Consider the following 18,510-nt stretch of genomic DNA (forward strand, 5'->3'; position numbering starts at 1 on the left):
AGGAAAGTTTTAAGCTTTATCTTAAAAGAGCTGACCGAATCTGCCCCCCGGACTGAAAGTGGAAGCTGATTCCACAAAAGAGGAGCTTGATAACTGAAGGCTCTGGCCCCCAGCCTACTTTGTAAAACCATAGGAACAACAAGTAACCAGCATCAATGGAGCGCAGCTGCCTTGTAGGGCAACAAGCTCTTTAAGATACGACGGTGCCTCACCAGCAAGTGCCTTGTAGGTGAGGAGAAGTACCTTAAAATCTATTCTTGATTTAACAGGGAGCCAGTGCAGAGAAGTTAATACAGGAGTGATATGATCCCTTTTCTACGTTCTTGTTAATACACGTGCTGCAGCATTCTGAATCAACTGGAGAGGCTTAAGAGATTTACAAGAACAGCCTGATAACAAAGAATTACAGTACTTCTTTTTACTTCTTCGTGTTGTCCATGTCTTTGTCTGTGTTTATCTTTTTCTTGTCTATTTGTAAAAAGATAACTGTATGTCCAGTATGTGGAGAGCAAAAGTAAAGCGGAACCAAATGTCATGTAAAAATCATAGTAACAACCACCGGTGTCCCACAGGGCTGCGTGCTGAGCCCTCTCCTCTTCTCCCTCCTCACTTACGACTGCAGACCTGTACATAGTTCCAACCATATTGTCAAGTTTGCAGACGACACAACGGTGATTGGCCTTATCAGCAGCAACGATGAGTCGGCCTACAGGAGAGAGGTCCAGCACTTGACTGAGTGGTGCGCCAACAACAACCTGGCACTCAACCCCAAGAAGACCAAGGAGATCATTGTGAGCTTCAGGATTCAGCATCGTGAAGGACAACGCTCACCCCAGCTATAGACTGTTTGCCCTCCTCCCCTCCGGGAGGAGTTACAGGGCCCTCCAGCCTGGTCCAGCAGGTTCAGGAACAGCTTCTTCCCTGCTGCTGTCACCCTGCTGAACTCTGCACCACGGTGACAGCCCCTCGTCCCCTCCCCAATGTCCCCCCCTTACACCACCAGTCACTGAACATTCTGCACTTCAATTATGCCATACTTGCACGATTTGCACTACATTATCATTCAAATTCAAAATTTAACCGCTGCTTAATGTATATACTGCTCCATGTATATTTACCACTGTACATGTATATATTTATATACACTCTGCACTTTATCTGCTCTCTTGCAATGCTAAACTGCGTTTCGTTGTCTCAGTACCTGTACTCTGTGCAATGACGATACAATTGAATCTAATCTAATCTAACGAATTGGGAATAAGAGACGTGACGTCAGCCTTTCGCATGAGGTACACATGCGCATTAAACTCTTTCTCGGATACCCGGAAGTAAAAGCGGAGCTCTCCGTTTACTCTCCTCCGTGCGCGAGACAGACCTATGAGACAGACAGAGGGACAACATGGATCCTAACACGACGATTCTGCGAGTCAAGAGAAAGCGCGGAACCGACCCCGCGGATGCGTTGTTGCTGGCGTGCAAACGCATCCGGCCGGAGACGTCCCAGAGCCCCGGCGACGTGGTGCCGGAGCCCAATGAGGCCGAGGTGGAAAACTCCGTCTTCAAGCTCGTGGCAACCGTAGCGACGCAGGTGAGAGGCCCGCCGCGGTGCTAGCTGAGCCGCAGCCGCGGGCTCGCGTCCACGCTGCGGCCGCGGAAGCGTCCAACAAACGGGGGTTCGAACGGGCCGGTGTTCAGTAAATTACACGCGCTGTTCTAAGGTGTAATCTAAGTTAGCTGGTTTTAAACACTTAACACGTTGGTGTTTATTGGAGACGAGGCACCGTCTGTGCTAGTTGTTGTTAGCATCATTTCTTTTAGCTGCTGCGATGTGTTTCGTGTTCTCTGGCCTACAAAGCGTTATTAGTTTTATTCCAAATCGCAGGCTGTCATCGTTTTAACGCGGCAGTGTGACTCAAACATTTACGGCTGTATAACGATCACGCGAGCTAACGAGCGTTAGCCTAGCCGGTAAACATCGGAACGTGTAATAGCGTGATCTTACGAGGCCTTCGCCTCTCTGTAATGTGTCCCACATTCATTTGACCCCCCCCCCCCCCCCCCCCCCGCGTTGTCCTCCTGTCTCCAGGATGCTCCCGTTCAGACGCAGGTGCGTCAGGCGCTGGCTCGGCCTCGCATGGCCCACGCCATGCGCCCCTCCGCGGCCAGCTCCCAGCGGATCACCGGGGACCTGCGCAGCACCAAGTGGAGCACCCGGCGGGAGGAACGCTACCGGATCCTGTCCAGCCACCGCTCGGGCCTCTCGGGCCCGGCGGAGCAGCTCGCCCCCCCGGCGGGAGCTCCGGAGAGCGCGGCGCAACCCGCTGAAGAGCAGGACAAATGTTTGGGTCTCGGTGCGGTACAGGTGGTGGATGTCCTTCACGAGGACGTGGAGGACAAGGACGGGTTGTCCAGTAAGGTGAGATGAGCGTTGCTTTTGTCCTTCGTGGGGTCGGTTGTCATTTTCATTTTTTGATTTTTTTTTTTTAAGTATAGATCCACATGGATGATGAGAACCAAAAGTTTCTGATTTGCATTTATTCAGAAATAAACAGCACCGGTCAATAGTTTGGATACACTTGTGTCCCAAACGTTAACTGGTACTGAATACTTTGAGTATTTCTCCAACCATTATAACAGGGGAGCAACACCCGGAAATAGAATGCTATTAAAAAAAAAAGAAAAGAACAACATTTATTTATTTTTCAACCAGTACCGTGCCGTACGCAGCAGAGTGACCCAACCCAATAAACCCTAAACTCATTTCCCACTACATTCTCAATTACTTGTTGTTTTTGCACCGCGATGGAAAGGTGTTTTTTATCAATCGGATGCTGCCGATGCCATTCCCATCCTTCCGTGGAAAGGCTTAACTTTTTTTTGTTTTATTCATGGCTTAATATTAGCACCTGCCAAATACAGGTAGAATTCGGCCGTGTCGGGTAAAGCAGTGACTTTTATTGTTCGCAGGTCCCTTCACTGTTGTCGTAGAGGCAAAAGGGTGGTTGAGGGCTGCGGGGGGGGGGGCGGTGGTTATTATTGTGTCACGGGTGCATCATCCGCAAACCCAGAACGCCCGGTTACGTCGGCGGCAGCGGTGGTTCATGTAAGCCGACTATGGAGCGCGACGGCGTGAGTGTGTGCGCGTCCTTGGTGTAGCTCGCAGGCCCAATCCCCGTAAGAGAGCGCCGCCGCGTCAAGATGAAGACCGGTTTAAGAGCTCGGTGCTGTTCGGCAGGCGGTCGGCCATCAGAGATCCATGCTCCGTTTACTAATAATTAAATTCTTCTATCTTAATTAAATATAATCGAGCCATTACAGGGTTTTTAAGCCTCACGCATTGACCGTGAAACACGCGCAATTAAACCAGTTCACACGGCACAACTTGAAGGAAACGTTTTGTGCGCGTATCGTTTTCCCAGAGGACAGACACACAAAAGAGAAACTGGTGAGGAAACCAAAAATGAAGGAGAAAAAGAAAAAAAATCATTGCGACTAAACGGACAAAGACAACAAAGGGTTGCATTTAGGTCCCTGATCCTCATGAAGGCGCCGCAGCTTCACATCCCTGCTCAGTTCTATGCAATGAACTACTCTTTTTGTCTTTATGAGTTACATGTTTTCATACAAAACGAGATCAAATTAAACTCAATTTCCCAACAACAAAATTGCTGATTGGCCGGTGAGCAAAAATGTTTTCTAAACCGTTTGTCTGTATTTGAACCATGTCCGCGTAACCCAATACTCATCATAATCAGTGCTGATCTCTTCTTTGTGAAGGCGCTGTGCTCAGACCCGGAAATGATCCTGTGTAACAGCACCAAGATGCTGCGTGAGCGCCTGAGCATAACTGGAGAGCAGCTGGGGGGGGGGCACCGGGAGCAGGACGACGACTACGTGTACGACCTGTACTACCAGGAGACGGTCACGCCGGGCTGGATCCAGGACATCCTGTCTGTCAGGGCCTACACCGACGAGGGAGAACTGGTGTGTGTGGATGGATGGAACGGCAGATGAATGAGTGCTGGACTCGGAGTGAGTGAATGAAGACATGGGTGACGTAAAGATTAGACATGTGGAGAGTTGTTTTGTTTTCATATTTTGGCCCAAATGAAACGATTCCAAATGTATTAATTTGGTTTATTGTTAAATTCATATATATATTTATTATTATTATTATTATTATTACTACAAATGTCTCTGAATATAATGAGTCAAGTAAACCTGAGGCCTTCAGGTAAATGGGTTGTTACTGTTTGTCCCAGGTGCCTGACCTTGTGGTTCACGAAGAGGAGGTTTATGAAGACGACGATGATGAAAACGAGGAAGGCAACTGGAGGAATGACTACCCTGATGAGAACAGTGATGCAGACAGTGATGCAGAGGAGCGCTACGGGGGTATGTGTTGATTTATCTGGCCTCGTGTGTGTGTGTGTGTCAGAGCTCTGCCTCCAGGTGGATATCTGTCCCGGAGTCACACACAAAGGTTTTTAGAGAATGTGCTCGCTTTATGTTCAGGTAAACCCGACCAAGTCTTTTTGATAAATCACTATTCTCCTTCATTACTGTTGGGGTCAACAGGTTCTCATTCATCTCCTCGGTTTGACAAATTGTAATGTAATTCTATCATTAAATGTCACAAGGAGGCTACAACAAACCGAACAGGCTCCCTCTTGTGGCTCAATGGTGTACTGCAGATATGAAAGTTGTATCAAAGATAGTGAAGAGAGTGTTCCGTGTTTCTGCTGGTGTTCTGGTTGGTCATGGCGTCTCCTGTGCAGGTTACTGGGAGGAGGAGCACTCGTACAGCCAGAGGAACTGGGCCCGCTACCAGAGGGAGGTGCTGCAGGAGCTGGGCCACTGTGGGGAAGAAGACAAGGAGGAGGAGGAGGAGGACGGAGACAAATATAATTCGGATTGATCTGTCTGTGGATGTTCCCAATGGCCTCCCCTACAGACAACGCCTCACCCCCGGACCTGTGCGTGTGTGTGCGTGTGTGTGCGCGTGTGTGCGCGTGCGTGTGCGTGTGCGTGTGTGTGTGTGTGTGTGCGCGCGTGTGTGTTTGCAAGAGTGGAGGGAAAACAACTCCCGCCTTAAAGGGCAGCAACTCGTCACATTTATGGAATGTTGAATTGATTTAGACCATCCTGAACTTTATTTTCCCCCACAAAACATCACAGTATATCAACTATCACAGTGTTGCTGTTTTAGTTCTTGAAGAACTCACCATGAAGTCAAATTTCTTCAAGAACTCAGGTGATTTTGTAGGTGAAACATTCTTTTGGAGTCCAAATCAAAAAGGATAAAAGATCCACTTTCATTTGTCAGAGTAACAGCATCAGCCCCCCCCGCACCCGTACACCTACATGACGTCCCTTTGTCCCCCACACAGACGGGGAAGGAGGAGTTGTTTCCAGAAGGATCCAGTGTCTTTTTTTTATTTTTTATTGTGGTGGCGTGAATTGTGCGTGTGGGTGTTTGTTCAATGTGGACGTGTGTTTAAAAAAATGGTGCACATTAGCGTGATCTGCCTCGTATGCTTTGTGCTCTTAACACTTGCGTCAGTGAGACGTCTCGGGCCGCGTGTGGCTGCATTTTGTGCATGGTAGTGTGTGTGCAAGTATATATGTGTGTTAGATTTTTGGCACTATGTGAAAGCCTGACGCAGTCTGTTTTTGTTGTGGGTGTGTGAGTTTGGTCTCTTTGATGCTCGGTGAATTAAACTTTTTGTAAATATGTAGATGTGTATAAAATGAAAGCTTTCAATTAAACTTTAAACATGTCTGTGTGAGTTTGTCCTGCATGGAAGAACACACTTGTGTTTAGTTGGGATCTAATAACCTGTTGAGGCAGAACAAAGTGCTAATAATGCAGACCCAAAACATTTTTGGCACTTGTACTATTTTTTCTACCAAATCTTAATCTGTAAATTAGACACTAAATGGTTCAATGCTCAGCAGTATATTAAGATGGTTTCATCTGGGCCGAGTCCACACGCGAACGTTCCAGTCTGCAGCAGCACTTTTATTTATATTACCACAAGCCAGACATCCGAAGAGAAACATAACCAGCGGTGAGCTGGGTAACGTGTCTGAGTACGACCTCTGGACCCGTCTCACTACTTCAGACACCTGTGATCTTCACTCCTCTGCACATTCATCCACGTTTTGCTCTATCGGATCCATTTTTGAACACATTGATATAAAAACAATACACGCTATAGTTGAGAAATTAAGTTCTTCTCAATCCCTCCCGGGCTCCGTTTCATCGCTGAGTGATTCTGCAGGCAGTAAAAACACAACTCTGAAGAAACATTTATTGTGACAAATACAAGTAAAAAGGAAGCTTCCTACGATGTTGGACTGACTGCATTTAACAGGCAGCTAAACTCGCCTTGAAAATGAAGTGAACATAGATGAGAACTTCAAGTCCTCACGTAGCAGCATTCAAAACAAAACCTCTTCTCTTTTTCTGCACCGAGCTTCTCTCAAGTGTTGTTACAGTGTCCTGAGGTCATGAGCAGCGCCTCGGCGTGAAGGGTTGGGCCATCGCCTACCCTCAACGGGGGGGGGGGGGGTGATTGAATGTCCTTCAATTCCGGAATCAAACCTTCATGCAGCAGTTCTTTCAGTGTTTTGTAAACAGGTCGCTGGCAGCTGGGAGCTTCAATGTGGAGAACCCCACCCCTCCACAGAAGATGGAGCTGGACTCCCCACTATTGCTTTTTGTCTGCCTCCGTCAGAACGCAGTAGCAGGAGAACTGGGTGGAGTAAGTCAGGGAGCCTGCAGTGAAGGGAGAGCACAACACGTTAGAGGGCTGAGAGAGGTGGAGCAGCCCTGGGGGGGTGGGGGGGGCAGGACTCACGCAGCATCCTGGTGATGATGGGCGGCCGCTTGGACTCCGGCAGGTAGACGCACAGGAAGTAGACGGGGACCCCTGACAGCGCGATGGAGATGCCAATGAGGGAGTTGACCGTGTCGCTGTAGAGAGGCACCGCCACCAGGAAGACGGCGCAGCAGCAGAACACCACCGGGAAGAAGAGGGACAGCTGGGCGGAGACAGCCAGGAAACACCGTCAACCACACTTCATTTATTTTTTGCCTCCACACAGTTTTTAAAGACAAAGTGTTTGGTTCTTTTCTCGTCACACTGGTCTCCGTATTTATATCACAGTCAATAGCGATGCAACAATTATTGATTATATATCATATTCTGGGAGGTCAAATGAATGATGGATGGGTGGATGGATGGGTGGATGAATGGGTGTGTGGATGGATGGGTGGGTGTGTGGGTGGATGGATGGATGTGTGTGTGTGGGTGGATGGATGGATGTGTGTGGGTGGATGAATGGGTGTGTGGCTGGATGGATGAATGGGTGTGTGGGTGAATGGGTGCATGGATGAATGGATGGATGGGTGGGTGGGTGGGTGGATAGATGGGTGGGTGAATGGGTGTGTGTGTGGGTGGATAGATGGATGAATGGGTGTGTGGGTGGATGAATGAATGGGTGTGTGGGTGGATGGATGGATGGGTGTGTGGGTGGATGCCCAGGGTCACCTTGAGAGGTCTCGGCCGGTCGGGCTCCTTCCAGCGGAGGTAGATCTGCCCGGCGGTGGAGAGGCCCATGAAGAACCAGTAGCTGAAGCTGTAGTAGTTGATGAGCTGGAAGACGTCCTGCACCGTCAGGTAGATCAGGGACATGACACACTGGGCCGATGAGGAAGACGATGAGGAAAGAGGACATGCTATTACCGTTGTCCTTTACATTTTTATTTCAATTTCTTTTTACAGATATTTCTTGTTGATTTTTTCCTTTTAGGATGGAAGTCGGGTAGCTTACATTGAAGATCAGAGCTGGGATGGGAGTGAATCTCTGGATGTGGATCATGGACAGGGCGTCTGGGAGGTGACCTTCACGAGAACCCACAAAGAACAGCCTGCGCACGTCAGACACGAGTTAAGACACAAAGCACCCGCCTCTCATGCCGCCACCATCACCTCCGCAAAGGCTCGAATAAGCAGCATTCCACTGGTGTGTGTGTGTGTTCTACCTGGATGCAGCGATGATGGAGGCGTTGAGGCCTCCGTAGCAGGACAGAGCCACGGCGATGGGGATGGTCCAGCTCATCACGCCGAGAGCGTGATCTGCAAAGGTCTGAAGCGGCGACAGAAGGCGGTTTAGCGGCGCCTCCTCTTGCGGTCAGTCAGTGCAGGGACGCGGCACGGACGCTCTACTCACCACAGCGACGGCGTCGCTGGCCAGGATGGCACTGACGTCCAGGACGGCGTAGTAGGCCACGTTGGTGAGGATGTAGATGACGGTGACGATGGGCATGGAGATGGCGATGGCCAGGGGCAAGTTCCTGCAGGCGACAGGAAGTCGGCTCATCATTCTGACCTTTTCTAGAGTAAGAAAATAACAAAGGGGGCACGGAAAGAAACGCAAACCTCTCCGGGTTTTTGATCTCCTCCGTGACAAAGTTGAGGGTGTCCCACCCGGAGTAGGAGAAAAGGGCGGAGTAGAGGGCCAGCGCGATGTCACCGGGGTCTGTGGACGATCCCTGGAAAGACGACTCCAAGTTGTCGGTGTGACCTGGAGGGACGCAGGACGGCAGACTTGTCCCTCTGATCGGCATGTGACGGCGCGCTAAAAACAGGCGCCTCCCTCACCTTTGCACAGCTTGACGATGCCGGTGACGATGATGACGATGAGCGCCGCCACCTTGGCGTAGGTGAAGACGTCCTGCACGCGGGTGCCCCACTTCACGTAGGCGGAGTTGATGAATGTCAGCAGGCCTGGGGAGAGAGGGACGGCTGAGGGGACGAGGAGACAGGCGGCGAGCGGACAGCAGGGGGCACCGGGGCGCGCCGGGAGCACTTACATAGGCACGCCGCGGCGATGAGCCGGGAGGCCGCGTACGGCGGCTCGCACGTCGGAAAGAGCGGCTGCACCAGGTAGTTGGCGAACGTGATGGCGATGACCGCCTGGCTCGTGGGCTCGATGATCAGCAGGGACGTCCACAGGCGGATGAACGCGATGAAGCCGCCGAAGGACTCCAGGATGTACGCGTACGACGCCCCCGATTTGGTGATGGTGGTACCCAGCTCGGCGTAGCACAAGGCCCCCACCACGGAGAACAGGCCCCCGACGGCCCAGATGACCAGCGACAGCCCGTAGGAGGCGCTGTAGATCAGCACGCCCTTCGGGGACACGAAGATGCCCGAGCCAATCATGTTGCCCACGATCAGGCTGACCCCGTTCAGCAGGGAGATCTCCTTCCTCAGCTGCATGCTCTCCTTGGGGGGCTCCGTGAGGCCAGGGGGGACACTCAAGATCCTGGATCCCTCGTGGGCGGCCATGGCCGTGGATGCTGTGGCCCCTTCGGAAACAACCTGTCCAACACATGGAGACGTGACCGGTCAGTGCTGGGTCTTTATAAAAGGAGCCCGAGTCAGATCTCCAATGTCTCAAGATGAGTTTAGCACCGAGGAGAGCCGGCAGGGGGGGCATTGGAGAACAGGTCACCATGTGTCATAGCTCACACACACACACACACACACACACACACACACACACACACACACAACATCCTGAATAATATATTGGGACCATGTGAAGTTTTTAGGGTGATCACGTTTAAAAAATAGTAATTGACAATTAAAATACATAATAATAATAATAGGCATGTTATGCAGGCATCCTTGCTAAAGCAAGACACAGTATACCAGCAAATTAAGAAAAAATGCGGATAAATCATAACGATAAATGCTGAATTAAAGGGTGGATGTTGATGAGTAGAACTCAAATGCTGCCACGGGAGCTGTGATTACCTAAACCACTTCAGTCTGATGTTAAAGTCAGTCTACGTATGAGATATGCGATGACATAGACCTTCAACAAAGCATCCCGGGCCGGCGTTTCCTCACTGAATTGGCCGGTGTCAAGTTACATTGAACTAAGTGTGACTTCCGCCTGTCATTTTCAAAATAAAGTGTTTTGATAAACATGTCAAGTCAAATGTAATAATGCGTATGGAACGACCCGACAGAGCATGACGCAAAATAACGGGCCACGAGGCAAACAGCATGCCAACGGGTAACTAAGCTGTCGTGTAATGTTTTGATATTAAATACAGGTAAAATAATAGCAGGTTTAATGAGCTCCTTATAGTAACGTTAGTTCGGCTTTTTCTCTGATGAGACCAACAGCACGTCACTGGTCCGAATCTTACAGGAATGTTCGAGTTCGGTTCCTCTACACGAATGAACTGTCAAAAATAAGAATAAGAATAAGTGATGGATATGTAATTCGGGCATTCATTTTGAATGCCAACCTCCTCCCCTCCGGTAGCATCCCGGCTACCAGCCGTTAGCTTGTCGCGACTCTAAACGGAAAGGGACTTTTTGTATAATAAATGTAGGTGCAGGTGTGTCTCCGGCGGACACGCAGGCATTTGTCCCATTTCAGCGGTTCCTGCTCACCGTTTCGGGTCCCCCTCCCCTCCAGTCTCACCTGGGCGGCTGTGCGTCCCGTGTAGCGCTGCTGACAAGGCGGCCAACGCGGCTTCTGACGTGAAGTGCGTCGGCGGCGCCGCGAAGCAGCGCTGCTAGGAGGAGAGTCACGTGACCGCCGTTATACGACCATCGTGTGCACGCGCTGGGAACGGAACCATCCACTCTTATTTACGCTCTCTCTTTTTTATTTTCCTTTTACAGAGAACAGTCAATATTACATAAGACGTGTTTGTGTTTGTTTAACATATTTCCATCCGTATTTCATAAAGAATAATAAATTCATCTTTGTTAACATAAAAACATCCTGGCACGTAAATCAAAGAGCTCAGTCTAAATGCTCTTGATGCACTAACTCAAGATAACATTAGCATTTTCTTTAATTATAATATTGTTTTTAGTGGCTGATTTACTTTCTCTCCACAGTTGACGGGTGGAGAGTTGACTTGTAATTAGAGCGGGCCTGCTATGAGCACGGGGCCGGGGCCACTGGCCCTTGGACACTACGTGCCAACGTCATGTAAGTGAAATGTCAGGGGTAGTCAAACACATTTGAACCAGGTGCTTGCTGAGCACAGCACAGGATTGAACAGGCGTGCCGGTGTGGGATCAGACGGTGCAGGGCCCCGGTCGCAGGCCCAGCTAATACATGACAGGTACAGTGAAGGAGGGCATTGCCTCAGGTGATAGTTGGTCCAGATGGTCCCACTGTGTGCAGATTTTCAACATACCGACATAAATACATACATACATACATAAATCTACAAAAAGTGCAAAGATCACAGTATCTAAAAAAAAAGTTAAATTATTAGCATTCAGCTATCTATTCCACCATGCACATGTCATCTATTAAGAATATTATAACAATATAAAACACAACTCACTAAGTCGTTGACACTACAAATGAAAAAATAAAAAGCTTATCTAAGGTTCAATGAGTGCTTTGACAAAAATAATAAGAGAATTTTCTTCACAGACATTAAAAGGGAAATCACAACACGTGTCCCTGTCTGCATTTGAAAGCTTTACCTACAGTTTACAAATGAGCATTTCAAATAAATTCTCTTCCTTCTCTACTAGACTCGGCCTAGGTGTTCTACACATCGTTTACTAAAAGTCCACTGTTCTGCTGAAAGTGAATTTGACGGCTCAGTGGTTGATTACAGTCAGCTCATCTCCACCCGGGTGCAATCTGTGGCTTTAATCAACCGAAGCCAAGTGGACCCAACATGTGATGATCGGTGATTCCGCTACAGTTTGCAGCTTTTCTTGGAGCAGGGATTCCCAAAGTGTGGTGTGCGATCCCCTGGGCGTGCGCGAGCGGCCTCTACAGGGAAAAGTGTAATGGTGTAATAATTAATATTGAATATATATATATTTTAATTAAGTGGGTTTTTACACAAAATGGCGACATGGATTATAAAACTACTTGTAAATTAATTTAGAACCTACAATTTAACAAATAAATGCACTTCAGCTGTTCCTTTTGCATAACGTGATGTCTTCTAAACCCGGACACGGAAAGCTAATATTAGCATGACCCGGACACCCAGAATCTTTTTTTTTGTTGATCGCCCATGTAACGTAAATTATGTTTATTTACACATGTCAACGAATCTACGTGTCAAATCTCATGAATATATACAATCGTTTACATGTGTAATTACTACAGGAAAAAACAAAACAAGACACGGGCAACGTTCGGGGCGACGCTCGGCCGATGGTCTATACTCTGAAAAGTGTCTCTGTATTTTCACTGTAGGCTACTGCTAATATGAATGTAGCTTGTAGCTAGCTTGACACTACTTTGGGCACCAATTCGTGATATCATTTGTTGGAGGGAGGCAGAAATGTTGGAGGCCTAAAAAAAGTTTTAACAAATGAGCAAAGAATTATTGCGCCGGTTTATGTTGGGCAGCTTCTTGGTTTGTTTCTCTGGGACAGAACTTCAGAAATAAGTAAAATACAATGTTTTCTTTGTAATGTGTTCTTTTTCATAACGCAGGGATCAAGCACTTTCATACACAATTATCTTATAAATGACGCAAATAAGTAATGCTAATGAGCAATCTTTGCTTACTAACGCTAGCTTAGCTTGTGGCGGTTTCCTCTTTCTGACAGATGAGAGGCTCGTTGTTTTGTTCATATTGACTCGTTTTGCCGTGACGGCAGCGCTGTTGTTGGTTACCGCTACTAATTGAAGAGGGAGAATAAGAAAGAAAGAAGAGAGAGAAAAAAAGATTCCAAAAAGTGTAGAAATAAGAGGGAAAGAAATAAATGAAAAATGTAGGTTACCTGTGTCTGAGATCATTTGGAATTTAATTGTCACTGATTAAATTCATGTGTGTTTTATATGTATCTAGATGTGTATCCTCTGACTGTTTCCACGGTCAGAAGACACTCACCCCTGCAGATTCCCTGGAATACTGTTTGTATTCTGCCAGTCACGGGTTTCCACTGACGAAGCCTCAGGTCCTGGCCCACGCTCTGGCCATTTACAATCATCGGCACACTGAATCCCCCAAATTAACGCTAGGCCAGGCAAGGTGGATACATTTTAGGGAGCGGCAGAAACATTGCCTCACTGCCCAGACCCCAGACATCATTGACCGCGGGAGGGCATGCTGTGCCAAGAGGTGGCCGATTGAGGAGTACATTAGGCTCCTCACCCTCAGCCTCGAGGAGCACGGGTTGAGGTCCCCGTCAGTTATACAATTGCGACAAGACAGGGTTTCAGCTGGACTCCATAAGGAAGAAGGTCATTGTGCCCCGGGGGACTAAACATGCCTACAGGCAGGCCCAGGGAACTAGGAACACAACTTGAGTTTTTTTGGACCCTTGAAGGCAGATTTCTCTGGTGTTGTGGGAGATCTGTCAGCAGTAAGCCACTCCTTCTTGGTCTCCAGAAGGAGTTTTCAAGGGTCCTAAAAAACTCCTACCAGAAGGTGACGGATCGGAGAATGGCATCTTCATCTTCCTGGACTTCTCCTGATGTTACCTTACCCAAAATGCACTTTCCCCATCCCCTGAATCCAGCCCATTTCCCCATCCCTCAGAAGCAACCTCCACCTATTCCTGCTCCCAACCCTTATAGCACCCACCCCCTGGTAACATCAGGTGAATTCCAGTTGACCTGGCCCACCTCCTGGCCAAAATAAATTATAATAGACAAATTGGTAAGGCCAGGAGGAACACCACCAAGGCCAGGCTAGTGACAGCTCAGGAGATGTCGGATGTCATTGTGGAGGCGCAGGACCGTGCAGCTAGGGAGGCCCAAGCTCTGGTCAGAAGAGACCGAGAGCAGCAGCGGGCACTAGATGGTAGCTCGGCAATCACTTCCTCCACCCTGTCTGCCGGCTTCCGCCCCAGCGGCAGAGGACCGTTTTCCCTCGTGGCCGCATCAGCCGCCGGCTCCAGACACTCGATCGCCGGCCCCTCATCCCGCGTCGCCCCCTCTAGTGCCTCCCAAGGTCAACAGCTGCCTGCTAGCAGCAGCACAGCACTGCAGAGGAGCCTGCCTGCTGAGGGGCACCGCCCCCTTCCCCCCATGGCATTTCAAGTCTGAAATAATCTGAATGTATTCATTATTGTGACTCATAAGCTCATGTTGTAATAACAAAATATTATTATTTTAGCACCTTCAACATCGGCAGCTGGATGTGGCCCCTGTGGGTCCCAACCTCCTTCTTCTCCCTCCTTCTGTAAATCCTTCATATAATCTGAAAAAACAAGCAAACCTTTAACATGTTGGTTGAAACCAATAAGAGTAAACAAACGATAATAATGCTTTTTTCTAACCTGCAGACACAGGACCTCCGCCATCCAGCTCCTCTTCTGCTGGACCCACGACATCCACCGGTAGTGTAGTTACTGTTAACTTTGTTTGCATGGCAACTCATGAAAATGTGATCACTTTCTTTAATTAAAAGTTGTTTTTATTATGTTAGTGGGTCACACTCCTGAAGACACAGAGTCGGCTTGAGAGTGTGGCCAGTGCAGGGAAGCTGTGAGCTCGAGGTGTTGTGGGTCCAGTGTGATGTGTGGTACCACGAGTGGCAGCTTCTATGTGTGGGCTGGGAAGAGAAGCTGGATGACGAAGATGATTTTAAATGGTTTTATTGGTTGAATATTTTAATTGTAATAACTCTTATTCTACACCATGTGTTGAACAAATAAAATGTATGTGGGTTAAATCCAATGCATTTACTGGTGTTTTGCAAGTCATTCACGTACGAAGAGTTAAACTAAACTTCCAGCAGGTGGTGTTACACACTCAAATTGAGAGTGACCTCCGGCTCCACAACTCATGCCCCCGACTTCAGTCCCTGCTCCACGACTCACACACCTCTATGTCCGGCTCCCCGTGACCTGTTGCCGGGGCCCCCGACCATAGCTCCTGACTGCTGTCCCGGCCGCCCCATGGAAGTTCCTCTGCCGCCCGACTGCCGTCGACCTCGGCTGGATCACCACTGGGGGCGCCGAAGGGCCATGCCCAAATTTCAATGTATTTTAGGACGCTAAAATTATAATCTCACTCATCAACTTCATCAGTGATTGGCTAACTGCTTCTTAGACCCGCTTTGGGCCCGTGCACAGATGAGACATGCGGAGAGGATGAGTATATATTTTCCGCAGATATCTTAATTTACAAAAATTACCGGGTATTTAATCCACGTTTCAAAAACACAAATATTGACTACTTGTAAAATGTAGTTTTAATATAATAAACAACATTATATTAAATCGCTCATGTTGAGGCCACGTCCCATTGCTCTCTATGGACCAGCCGCTATTGCTCACCAGTGTACGTTTTCAGCGTGATCTGTGTTGACTGTGGTGTGAGGGGATGTGGTTTCCTCCGATATACAACCTTAGGCACCAAGGATAAAGGGTGCTCCTGTGTCCACTCGCATCCGTGCTGCTTTTCCGTCCAGTAGTGGTGTAACCCAGCATCCATGTCAATCATCTGAAAGAGACAAAACATGCGAATACTTCAGATTTTGTACTTATTCTGCAGTCTAAGTCTTTGCACCAATACACTTTGGTGACCTGTTCTCCCACAGCAATAGCATGGCTTGGCACCAACAGTTTTGTTCCTGAAATCGGTAGACACCTTATGCACTTGGGTTGATGCACTTAGCTGCTGTGCATCTTTGTTTTCCATTGACTTCTGTTGCTTTCTTGAATGTTAAGTTACCCTCCTTCAAAGTGAGTATCTGTATTGTCCCACTGCGCATGTCGCACACCAACCTATCACATATAGTGTCATTTAGAGAACGTCCAAATTCAGTGTTCAGATGAACAGATGAAGCACAGCCACAAACTGGGAGATTGACTCCCCCTCCTCTTTATTTGATTTAGATCTGAAGCTCTACGCAATGATGCTTTTAAAGTTGGCACTATTTCCTCACAACATCTGTCCCCTGCCTTTCCAGGTGTTACTAGGCTGCGCAGTAGATTAAACATTTTTCCTCCCATGACAGTCAAAAATGTTGGCACAATCACATCTGATTTGATGCCATTAGCTAACGCAAAGTACTCAAAACGTTCCGTGTACAAACTCCATTGTTCCACAGATTCATCAAATGGTCCAATATTTCCAATCAGTGTTTTACTTACTGTCCGTTTTCTTTCAACACTCGCTGAGATTCCCCTTTTTCTCCCGCGGAAAACTTTTCCTGTCCCACTGACGTGCCGTTGGTAGCTAACGGTAGTTAGCTTTACTCTCCGCTAGCCACCTTCTCGTTTTCTTCGCGTCTCTTCGCCCTATTGAAGACTCAAACTTTTCACCGAGCACAATTAAAGAAAACGTGAGAACATCCCATCCTTGTCGTCAGTTTTGTTGTATAGCACACTCTATACTAATACAACTGAAGTAAAGATCACATGGAAGATAATGTGTATATTTCAATGGATGTTGCATAGGAGAAAGAATACCCAGCATTCGGTGCAGGTTAACAGTTTACAGCAGGGATGCCTTAGGGAACAACCTTAATATCAATACACAACAGAAGGGGTCACCAAACCTTGTTTTTTTTCTCCCTCTCTGCTGTCCCAGTTTTCTTCCTGCTGGACTGGATGCGGAAGCATGCCGGCGGCGGCGGCGGCAGCACAGGCTACAGGCCCAGGAGAGCTAGATGGGCCGCCGGCGTTGCAGCAGCAGAGCTTTAAGACAGTCTTATCTGCGTAGATGAGCGCACGCTGTGCCGGCTGAAGAGCTCTCAGCTGTCCTCCCTCTGGTTGATAAACGCAAGAGCACCTCAGGGGATCACCACCTCATCCACTTTGATGCACTTAGTCAGTGCCTTGGGTGCAGATGGTGTTAATTTATCCTTTCCAGTGTTTCCTCGAAGACAGTGGTTCCCAAACCTTTTAGGCCACGCACCCTCTTCTACATCCCCATTCCCCCACACTTAGGCTGTGTTTCTTTTCCTTAGTCCATTTATAGCTGCAATAACTGCAGTGTAATAGCTGCAGTGACACATGAGGAAGGGCAAGGAACTTGAAACGAGGAGTTAATTGTCAAAATAAAACAGGAAGTCACAAAACATCCATAGAGACAGGACAGAAACCCTACTTGATATACAGGTGTGACAGTGTTGGGATGTTGCTGCAGTGTTTTGAGTCCCAGTTTCTTTCAAATCCTTGTTCTCTAATGGAGTTGTGGACGTTTTGACAAAAGTGACAGCAAAGGAAATGTCACCTCACTCACAGTACAACCAGCAAATATTGATAACAAGTTGTCGTCGTAAACTGCAGTTTAAAAAAAAAGATTATCTCCCTACTCGTGCCCAGGAATCAGTCAGAAGACCCAGTTCTACGTGTTCACTTCCCCTCAAACACTGCTGGTCCTGGGCCTTCCCTAGCTCATGGATCATAATCCACTATTGATTGGTCGGTGGAGTTCCACCTGCCACTCCCGCTGCCTCCGGTCCCCCATCAGGTTCTTCCCCCAGGCAGACCAGACACCGGTCCTAGCCTAGCCGCAGTGCTTGAGGAATATCAGGACCTAGCAGAGGCATTTAGCATGGAGCGGGCCATTTCACATCCTACTCAACGGCCCTATGATGCGCTATTGACAATCTCTCCCGGCCAGAGCGCGAATCCATGGAGAAATATATCAGACTCTGTTGCCGCAGGGATCATACGTAACTCGTCTTCACCCGTGGGAGTGAGATTCTTCTTTGTCCCCAAGAAGGACAAGACCCTCCGCCCCTACATCGACTACTGAGGTTTGAATTCAATTACTATAAAAAAAAACATCCTTTACCACTCATGATCCTCTGTTTCCGGGCCCTTAGCTGGGGCCAAGCTATTCACGAAATTGGATCTCTGCAACGCATATCATTTTGTCCGGATTAGGGAAGGCGACAAATGGAAGACGGCGTTTAACACACTCTTGGGACACTTTGAATATCTGGTGCGCCGTTTGGATTAACTAATGCTCCTGCCGTTTTTCAAGCGCTGGTTAATGATGTTCTACACAACTTCCTTAACCGTTTCGTGTTTGAATTTCTATCGGCGATTCATCCGGGACGATTCCACCCACAAACTAATGGCCAGACGGAGAGGCTAAACCAGGAGCTCAAGACCATCCTCAGGTGTGTGATTGCTACCAACCCCCCCTTGGGTCGAGTACGCCCACAATTCCCACACGTCTACGGACACTGGACTGTCCCCATTTGAGGCGTCCTTGGGCTATCAGCCTCCACTGTTCCCCAGCCAGGAAGTTGAGGTTGCAGTACCATCAGTTCTGAGCAATGCCCGTCGTTGTGGGCGGCTGTGGAGAGACACTACGGCCGCTTTGCTTCGCACGGCAGAGCAGAACAGGAGGGTGGTAAATCAACGACAAGCACCCGCCCCGGCCTACTGCATCGGGCAGTCAAGTGTTTGGCTTTCGTCCAGGGACATCCCCCTACGCAGAGAGTCTGGGAAGCTTTCCCCCAGATATAGCGGTCCCTACCCAATCATCTCCAACAACCCAGTCTCTGAACTGCAA

The 18,510-nt window shown here is 48.4% G+C and overlaps 2 protein-coding genes and 1 long non-coding RNA gene across 6 annotated transcripts; 1 reads left to right on the forward strand and 2 right to left on the reverse strand.

Moving 5' to 3' along the window:
* Positions 1-1,285: 1,285 nt before the first annotated feature.
* Positions 1,286-5,776, forward strand: slc7a6os (solute carrier family 7 member 6 opposite strand). The gene is made up of 5 exons (XM_040202332.2): positions 1,286-1,588; positions 2,087-2,416; positions 3,778-3,984; positions 4,263-4,395; positions 4,779-5,776. The coding sequence occupies exons 1-5, from the start codon at positions 1,400-1,402 to the stop codon at positions 4,916-4,918; spliced, it is 999 nt and encodes a 332-aa protein (XP_040058266.2). The 5' UTR covers positions 1,286-1,399; the 3' UTR covers positions 4,919-5,776.
* A 524-nt stretch (positions 5,777-6,300) lies between these two features.
* Positions 6,301-10,733, reverse strand: slc7a6 (solute carrier family 7 member 6). Of its 4 annotated transcripts, none has more exons than XM_078085006.1 (10): positions 10,513-10,733; positions 8,882-9,392; positions 8,670-8,795; positions 8,448-8,592; positions 8,239-8,362; positions 8,051-8,154; positions 7,840-7,910; positions 7,557-7,706; positions 6,864-7,047; positions 6,301-6,781 (listed from the first exon to the last, which is right to left on the reverse strand). In XM_078085006.1, exons 2-10 carry the CDS (start codon positions 9,357-9,359, stop codon positions 6,664-6,666), a joined length of 1,500 nt encoding a protein of 499 aa, XP_077941132.1. In that variant the 5' UTR covers positions 9,360-9,392; positions 10,513-10,733; the 3' UTR covers positions 6,301-6,663. The 4 variants fall into 4 exon arrangements, with proteins under 4 accessions (XP_077941132.1, XP_077941134.1, XP_077941135.1 ...); XM_078085008.1 differs by having other exon boundaries at positions 7,840-7,936; XM_078085009.1 differs by having other exon boundaries at positions 7,840-7,936; positions 10,482-10,608.
* A 390-nt stretch (positions 10,734-11,123) lies between these two features.
* LOC144385295 (uncharacterized) lies at positions 11,124-16,814 on the reverse strand. Its single transcript, XR_013451504.1, has 5 exons — positions 16,538-16,814; positions 16,131-16,293; positions 14,310-15,477; positions 14,150-14,230; positions 11,124-11,219 (listed from the first exon to the last, which is right to left on the reverse strand). It is a non-coding gene; the product is annotated as an uncharacterized LOC144385295 (long non-coding RNA).
* Positions 16,815-18,510: the final 1,696 nt, after the last annotated feature.

Source organism: Gasterosteus aculeatus, chromosome 12 (genome assembly GCF_964276395.1).
Source record: "Gasterosteus aculeatus chromosome 12, fGasAcu3.hap1.1, whole genome shotgun sequence".
NCBI lineage: Eukaryota > Metazoa > Chordata > Actinopteri > Perciformes > Gasterosteidae > Gasterosteus > Gasterosteus aculeatus.

Coding starts and splice junctions, on each gene's coding strand:
- slc7a6os (XM_040202332.2), top strand. CDS start 1,400: ATGGATCCTAACACGACGATTCTGCGAGTCAAGAGAAAGCGCGGAACC. Junction 2,417..3,777: donor AGGACGGGTTGTCCAGTAAG/GTGAGATGAGCG, acceptor TTCTTTGTGAAG/GCGCTGTGCTCAGACCCGGA. Junction 4,396..4,778: donor TGCAGAGGAGCGCTACGGGG/GTATGTGTTGAT, acceptor TCTCCTGTGCAG/GTTACTGGGAGGAGGAGCAC.
- slc7a6 (XM_078085006.1), bottom strand. CDS start 9,359: ATGGCCGCCCACGAGGGATCCAGGATCTTGAGTGTCCCCCCTGGCCTC. Junction 8,796..8,881: donor CATCGCCGCGGCGTGCCTAT/GTAAGTGCTCCC, acceptor CTCTCTCCCCAG/GCCTGCTGACATTCATCAAC. Junction 7,707..7,839: donor TCCCAGCTCTGATCTTCAAT/GTAAGCTACCCG, acceptor TCATCGGCCCAG/TGTGTCATGTCCCTGATCTA.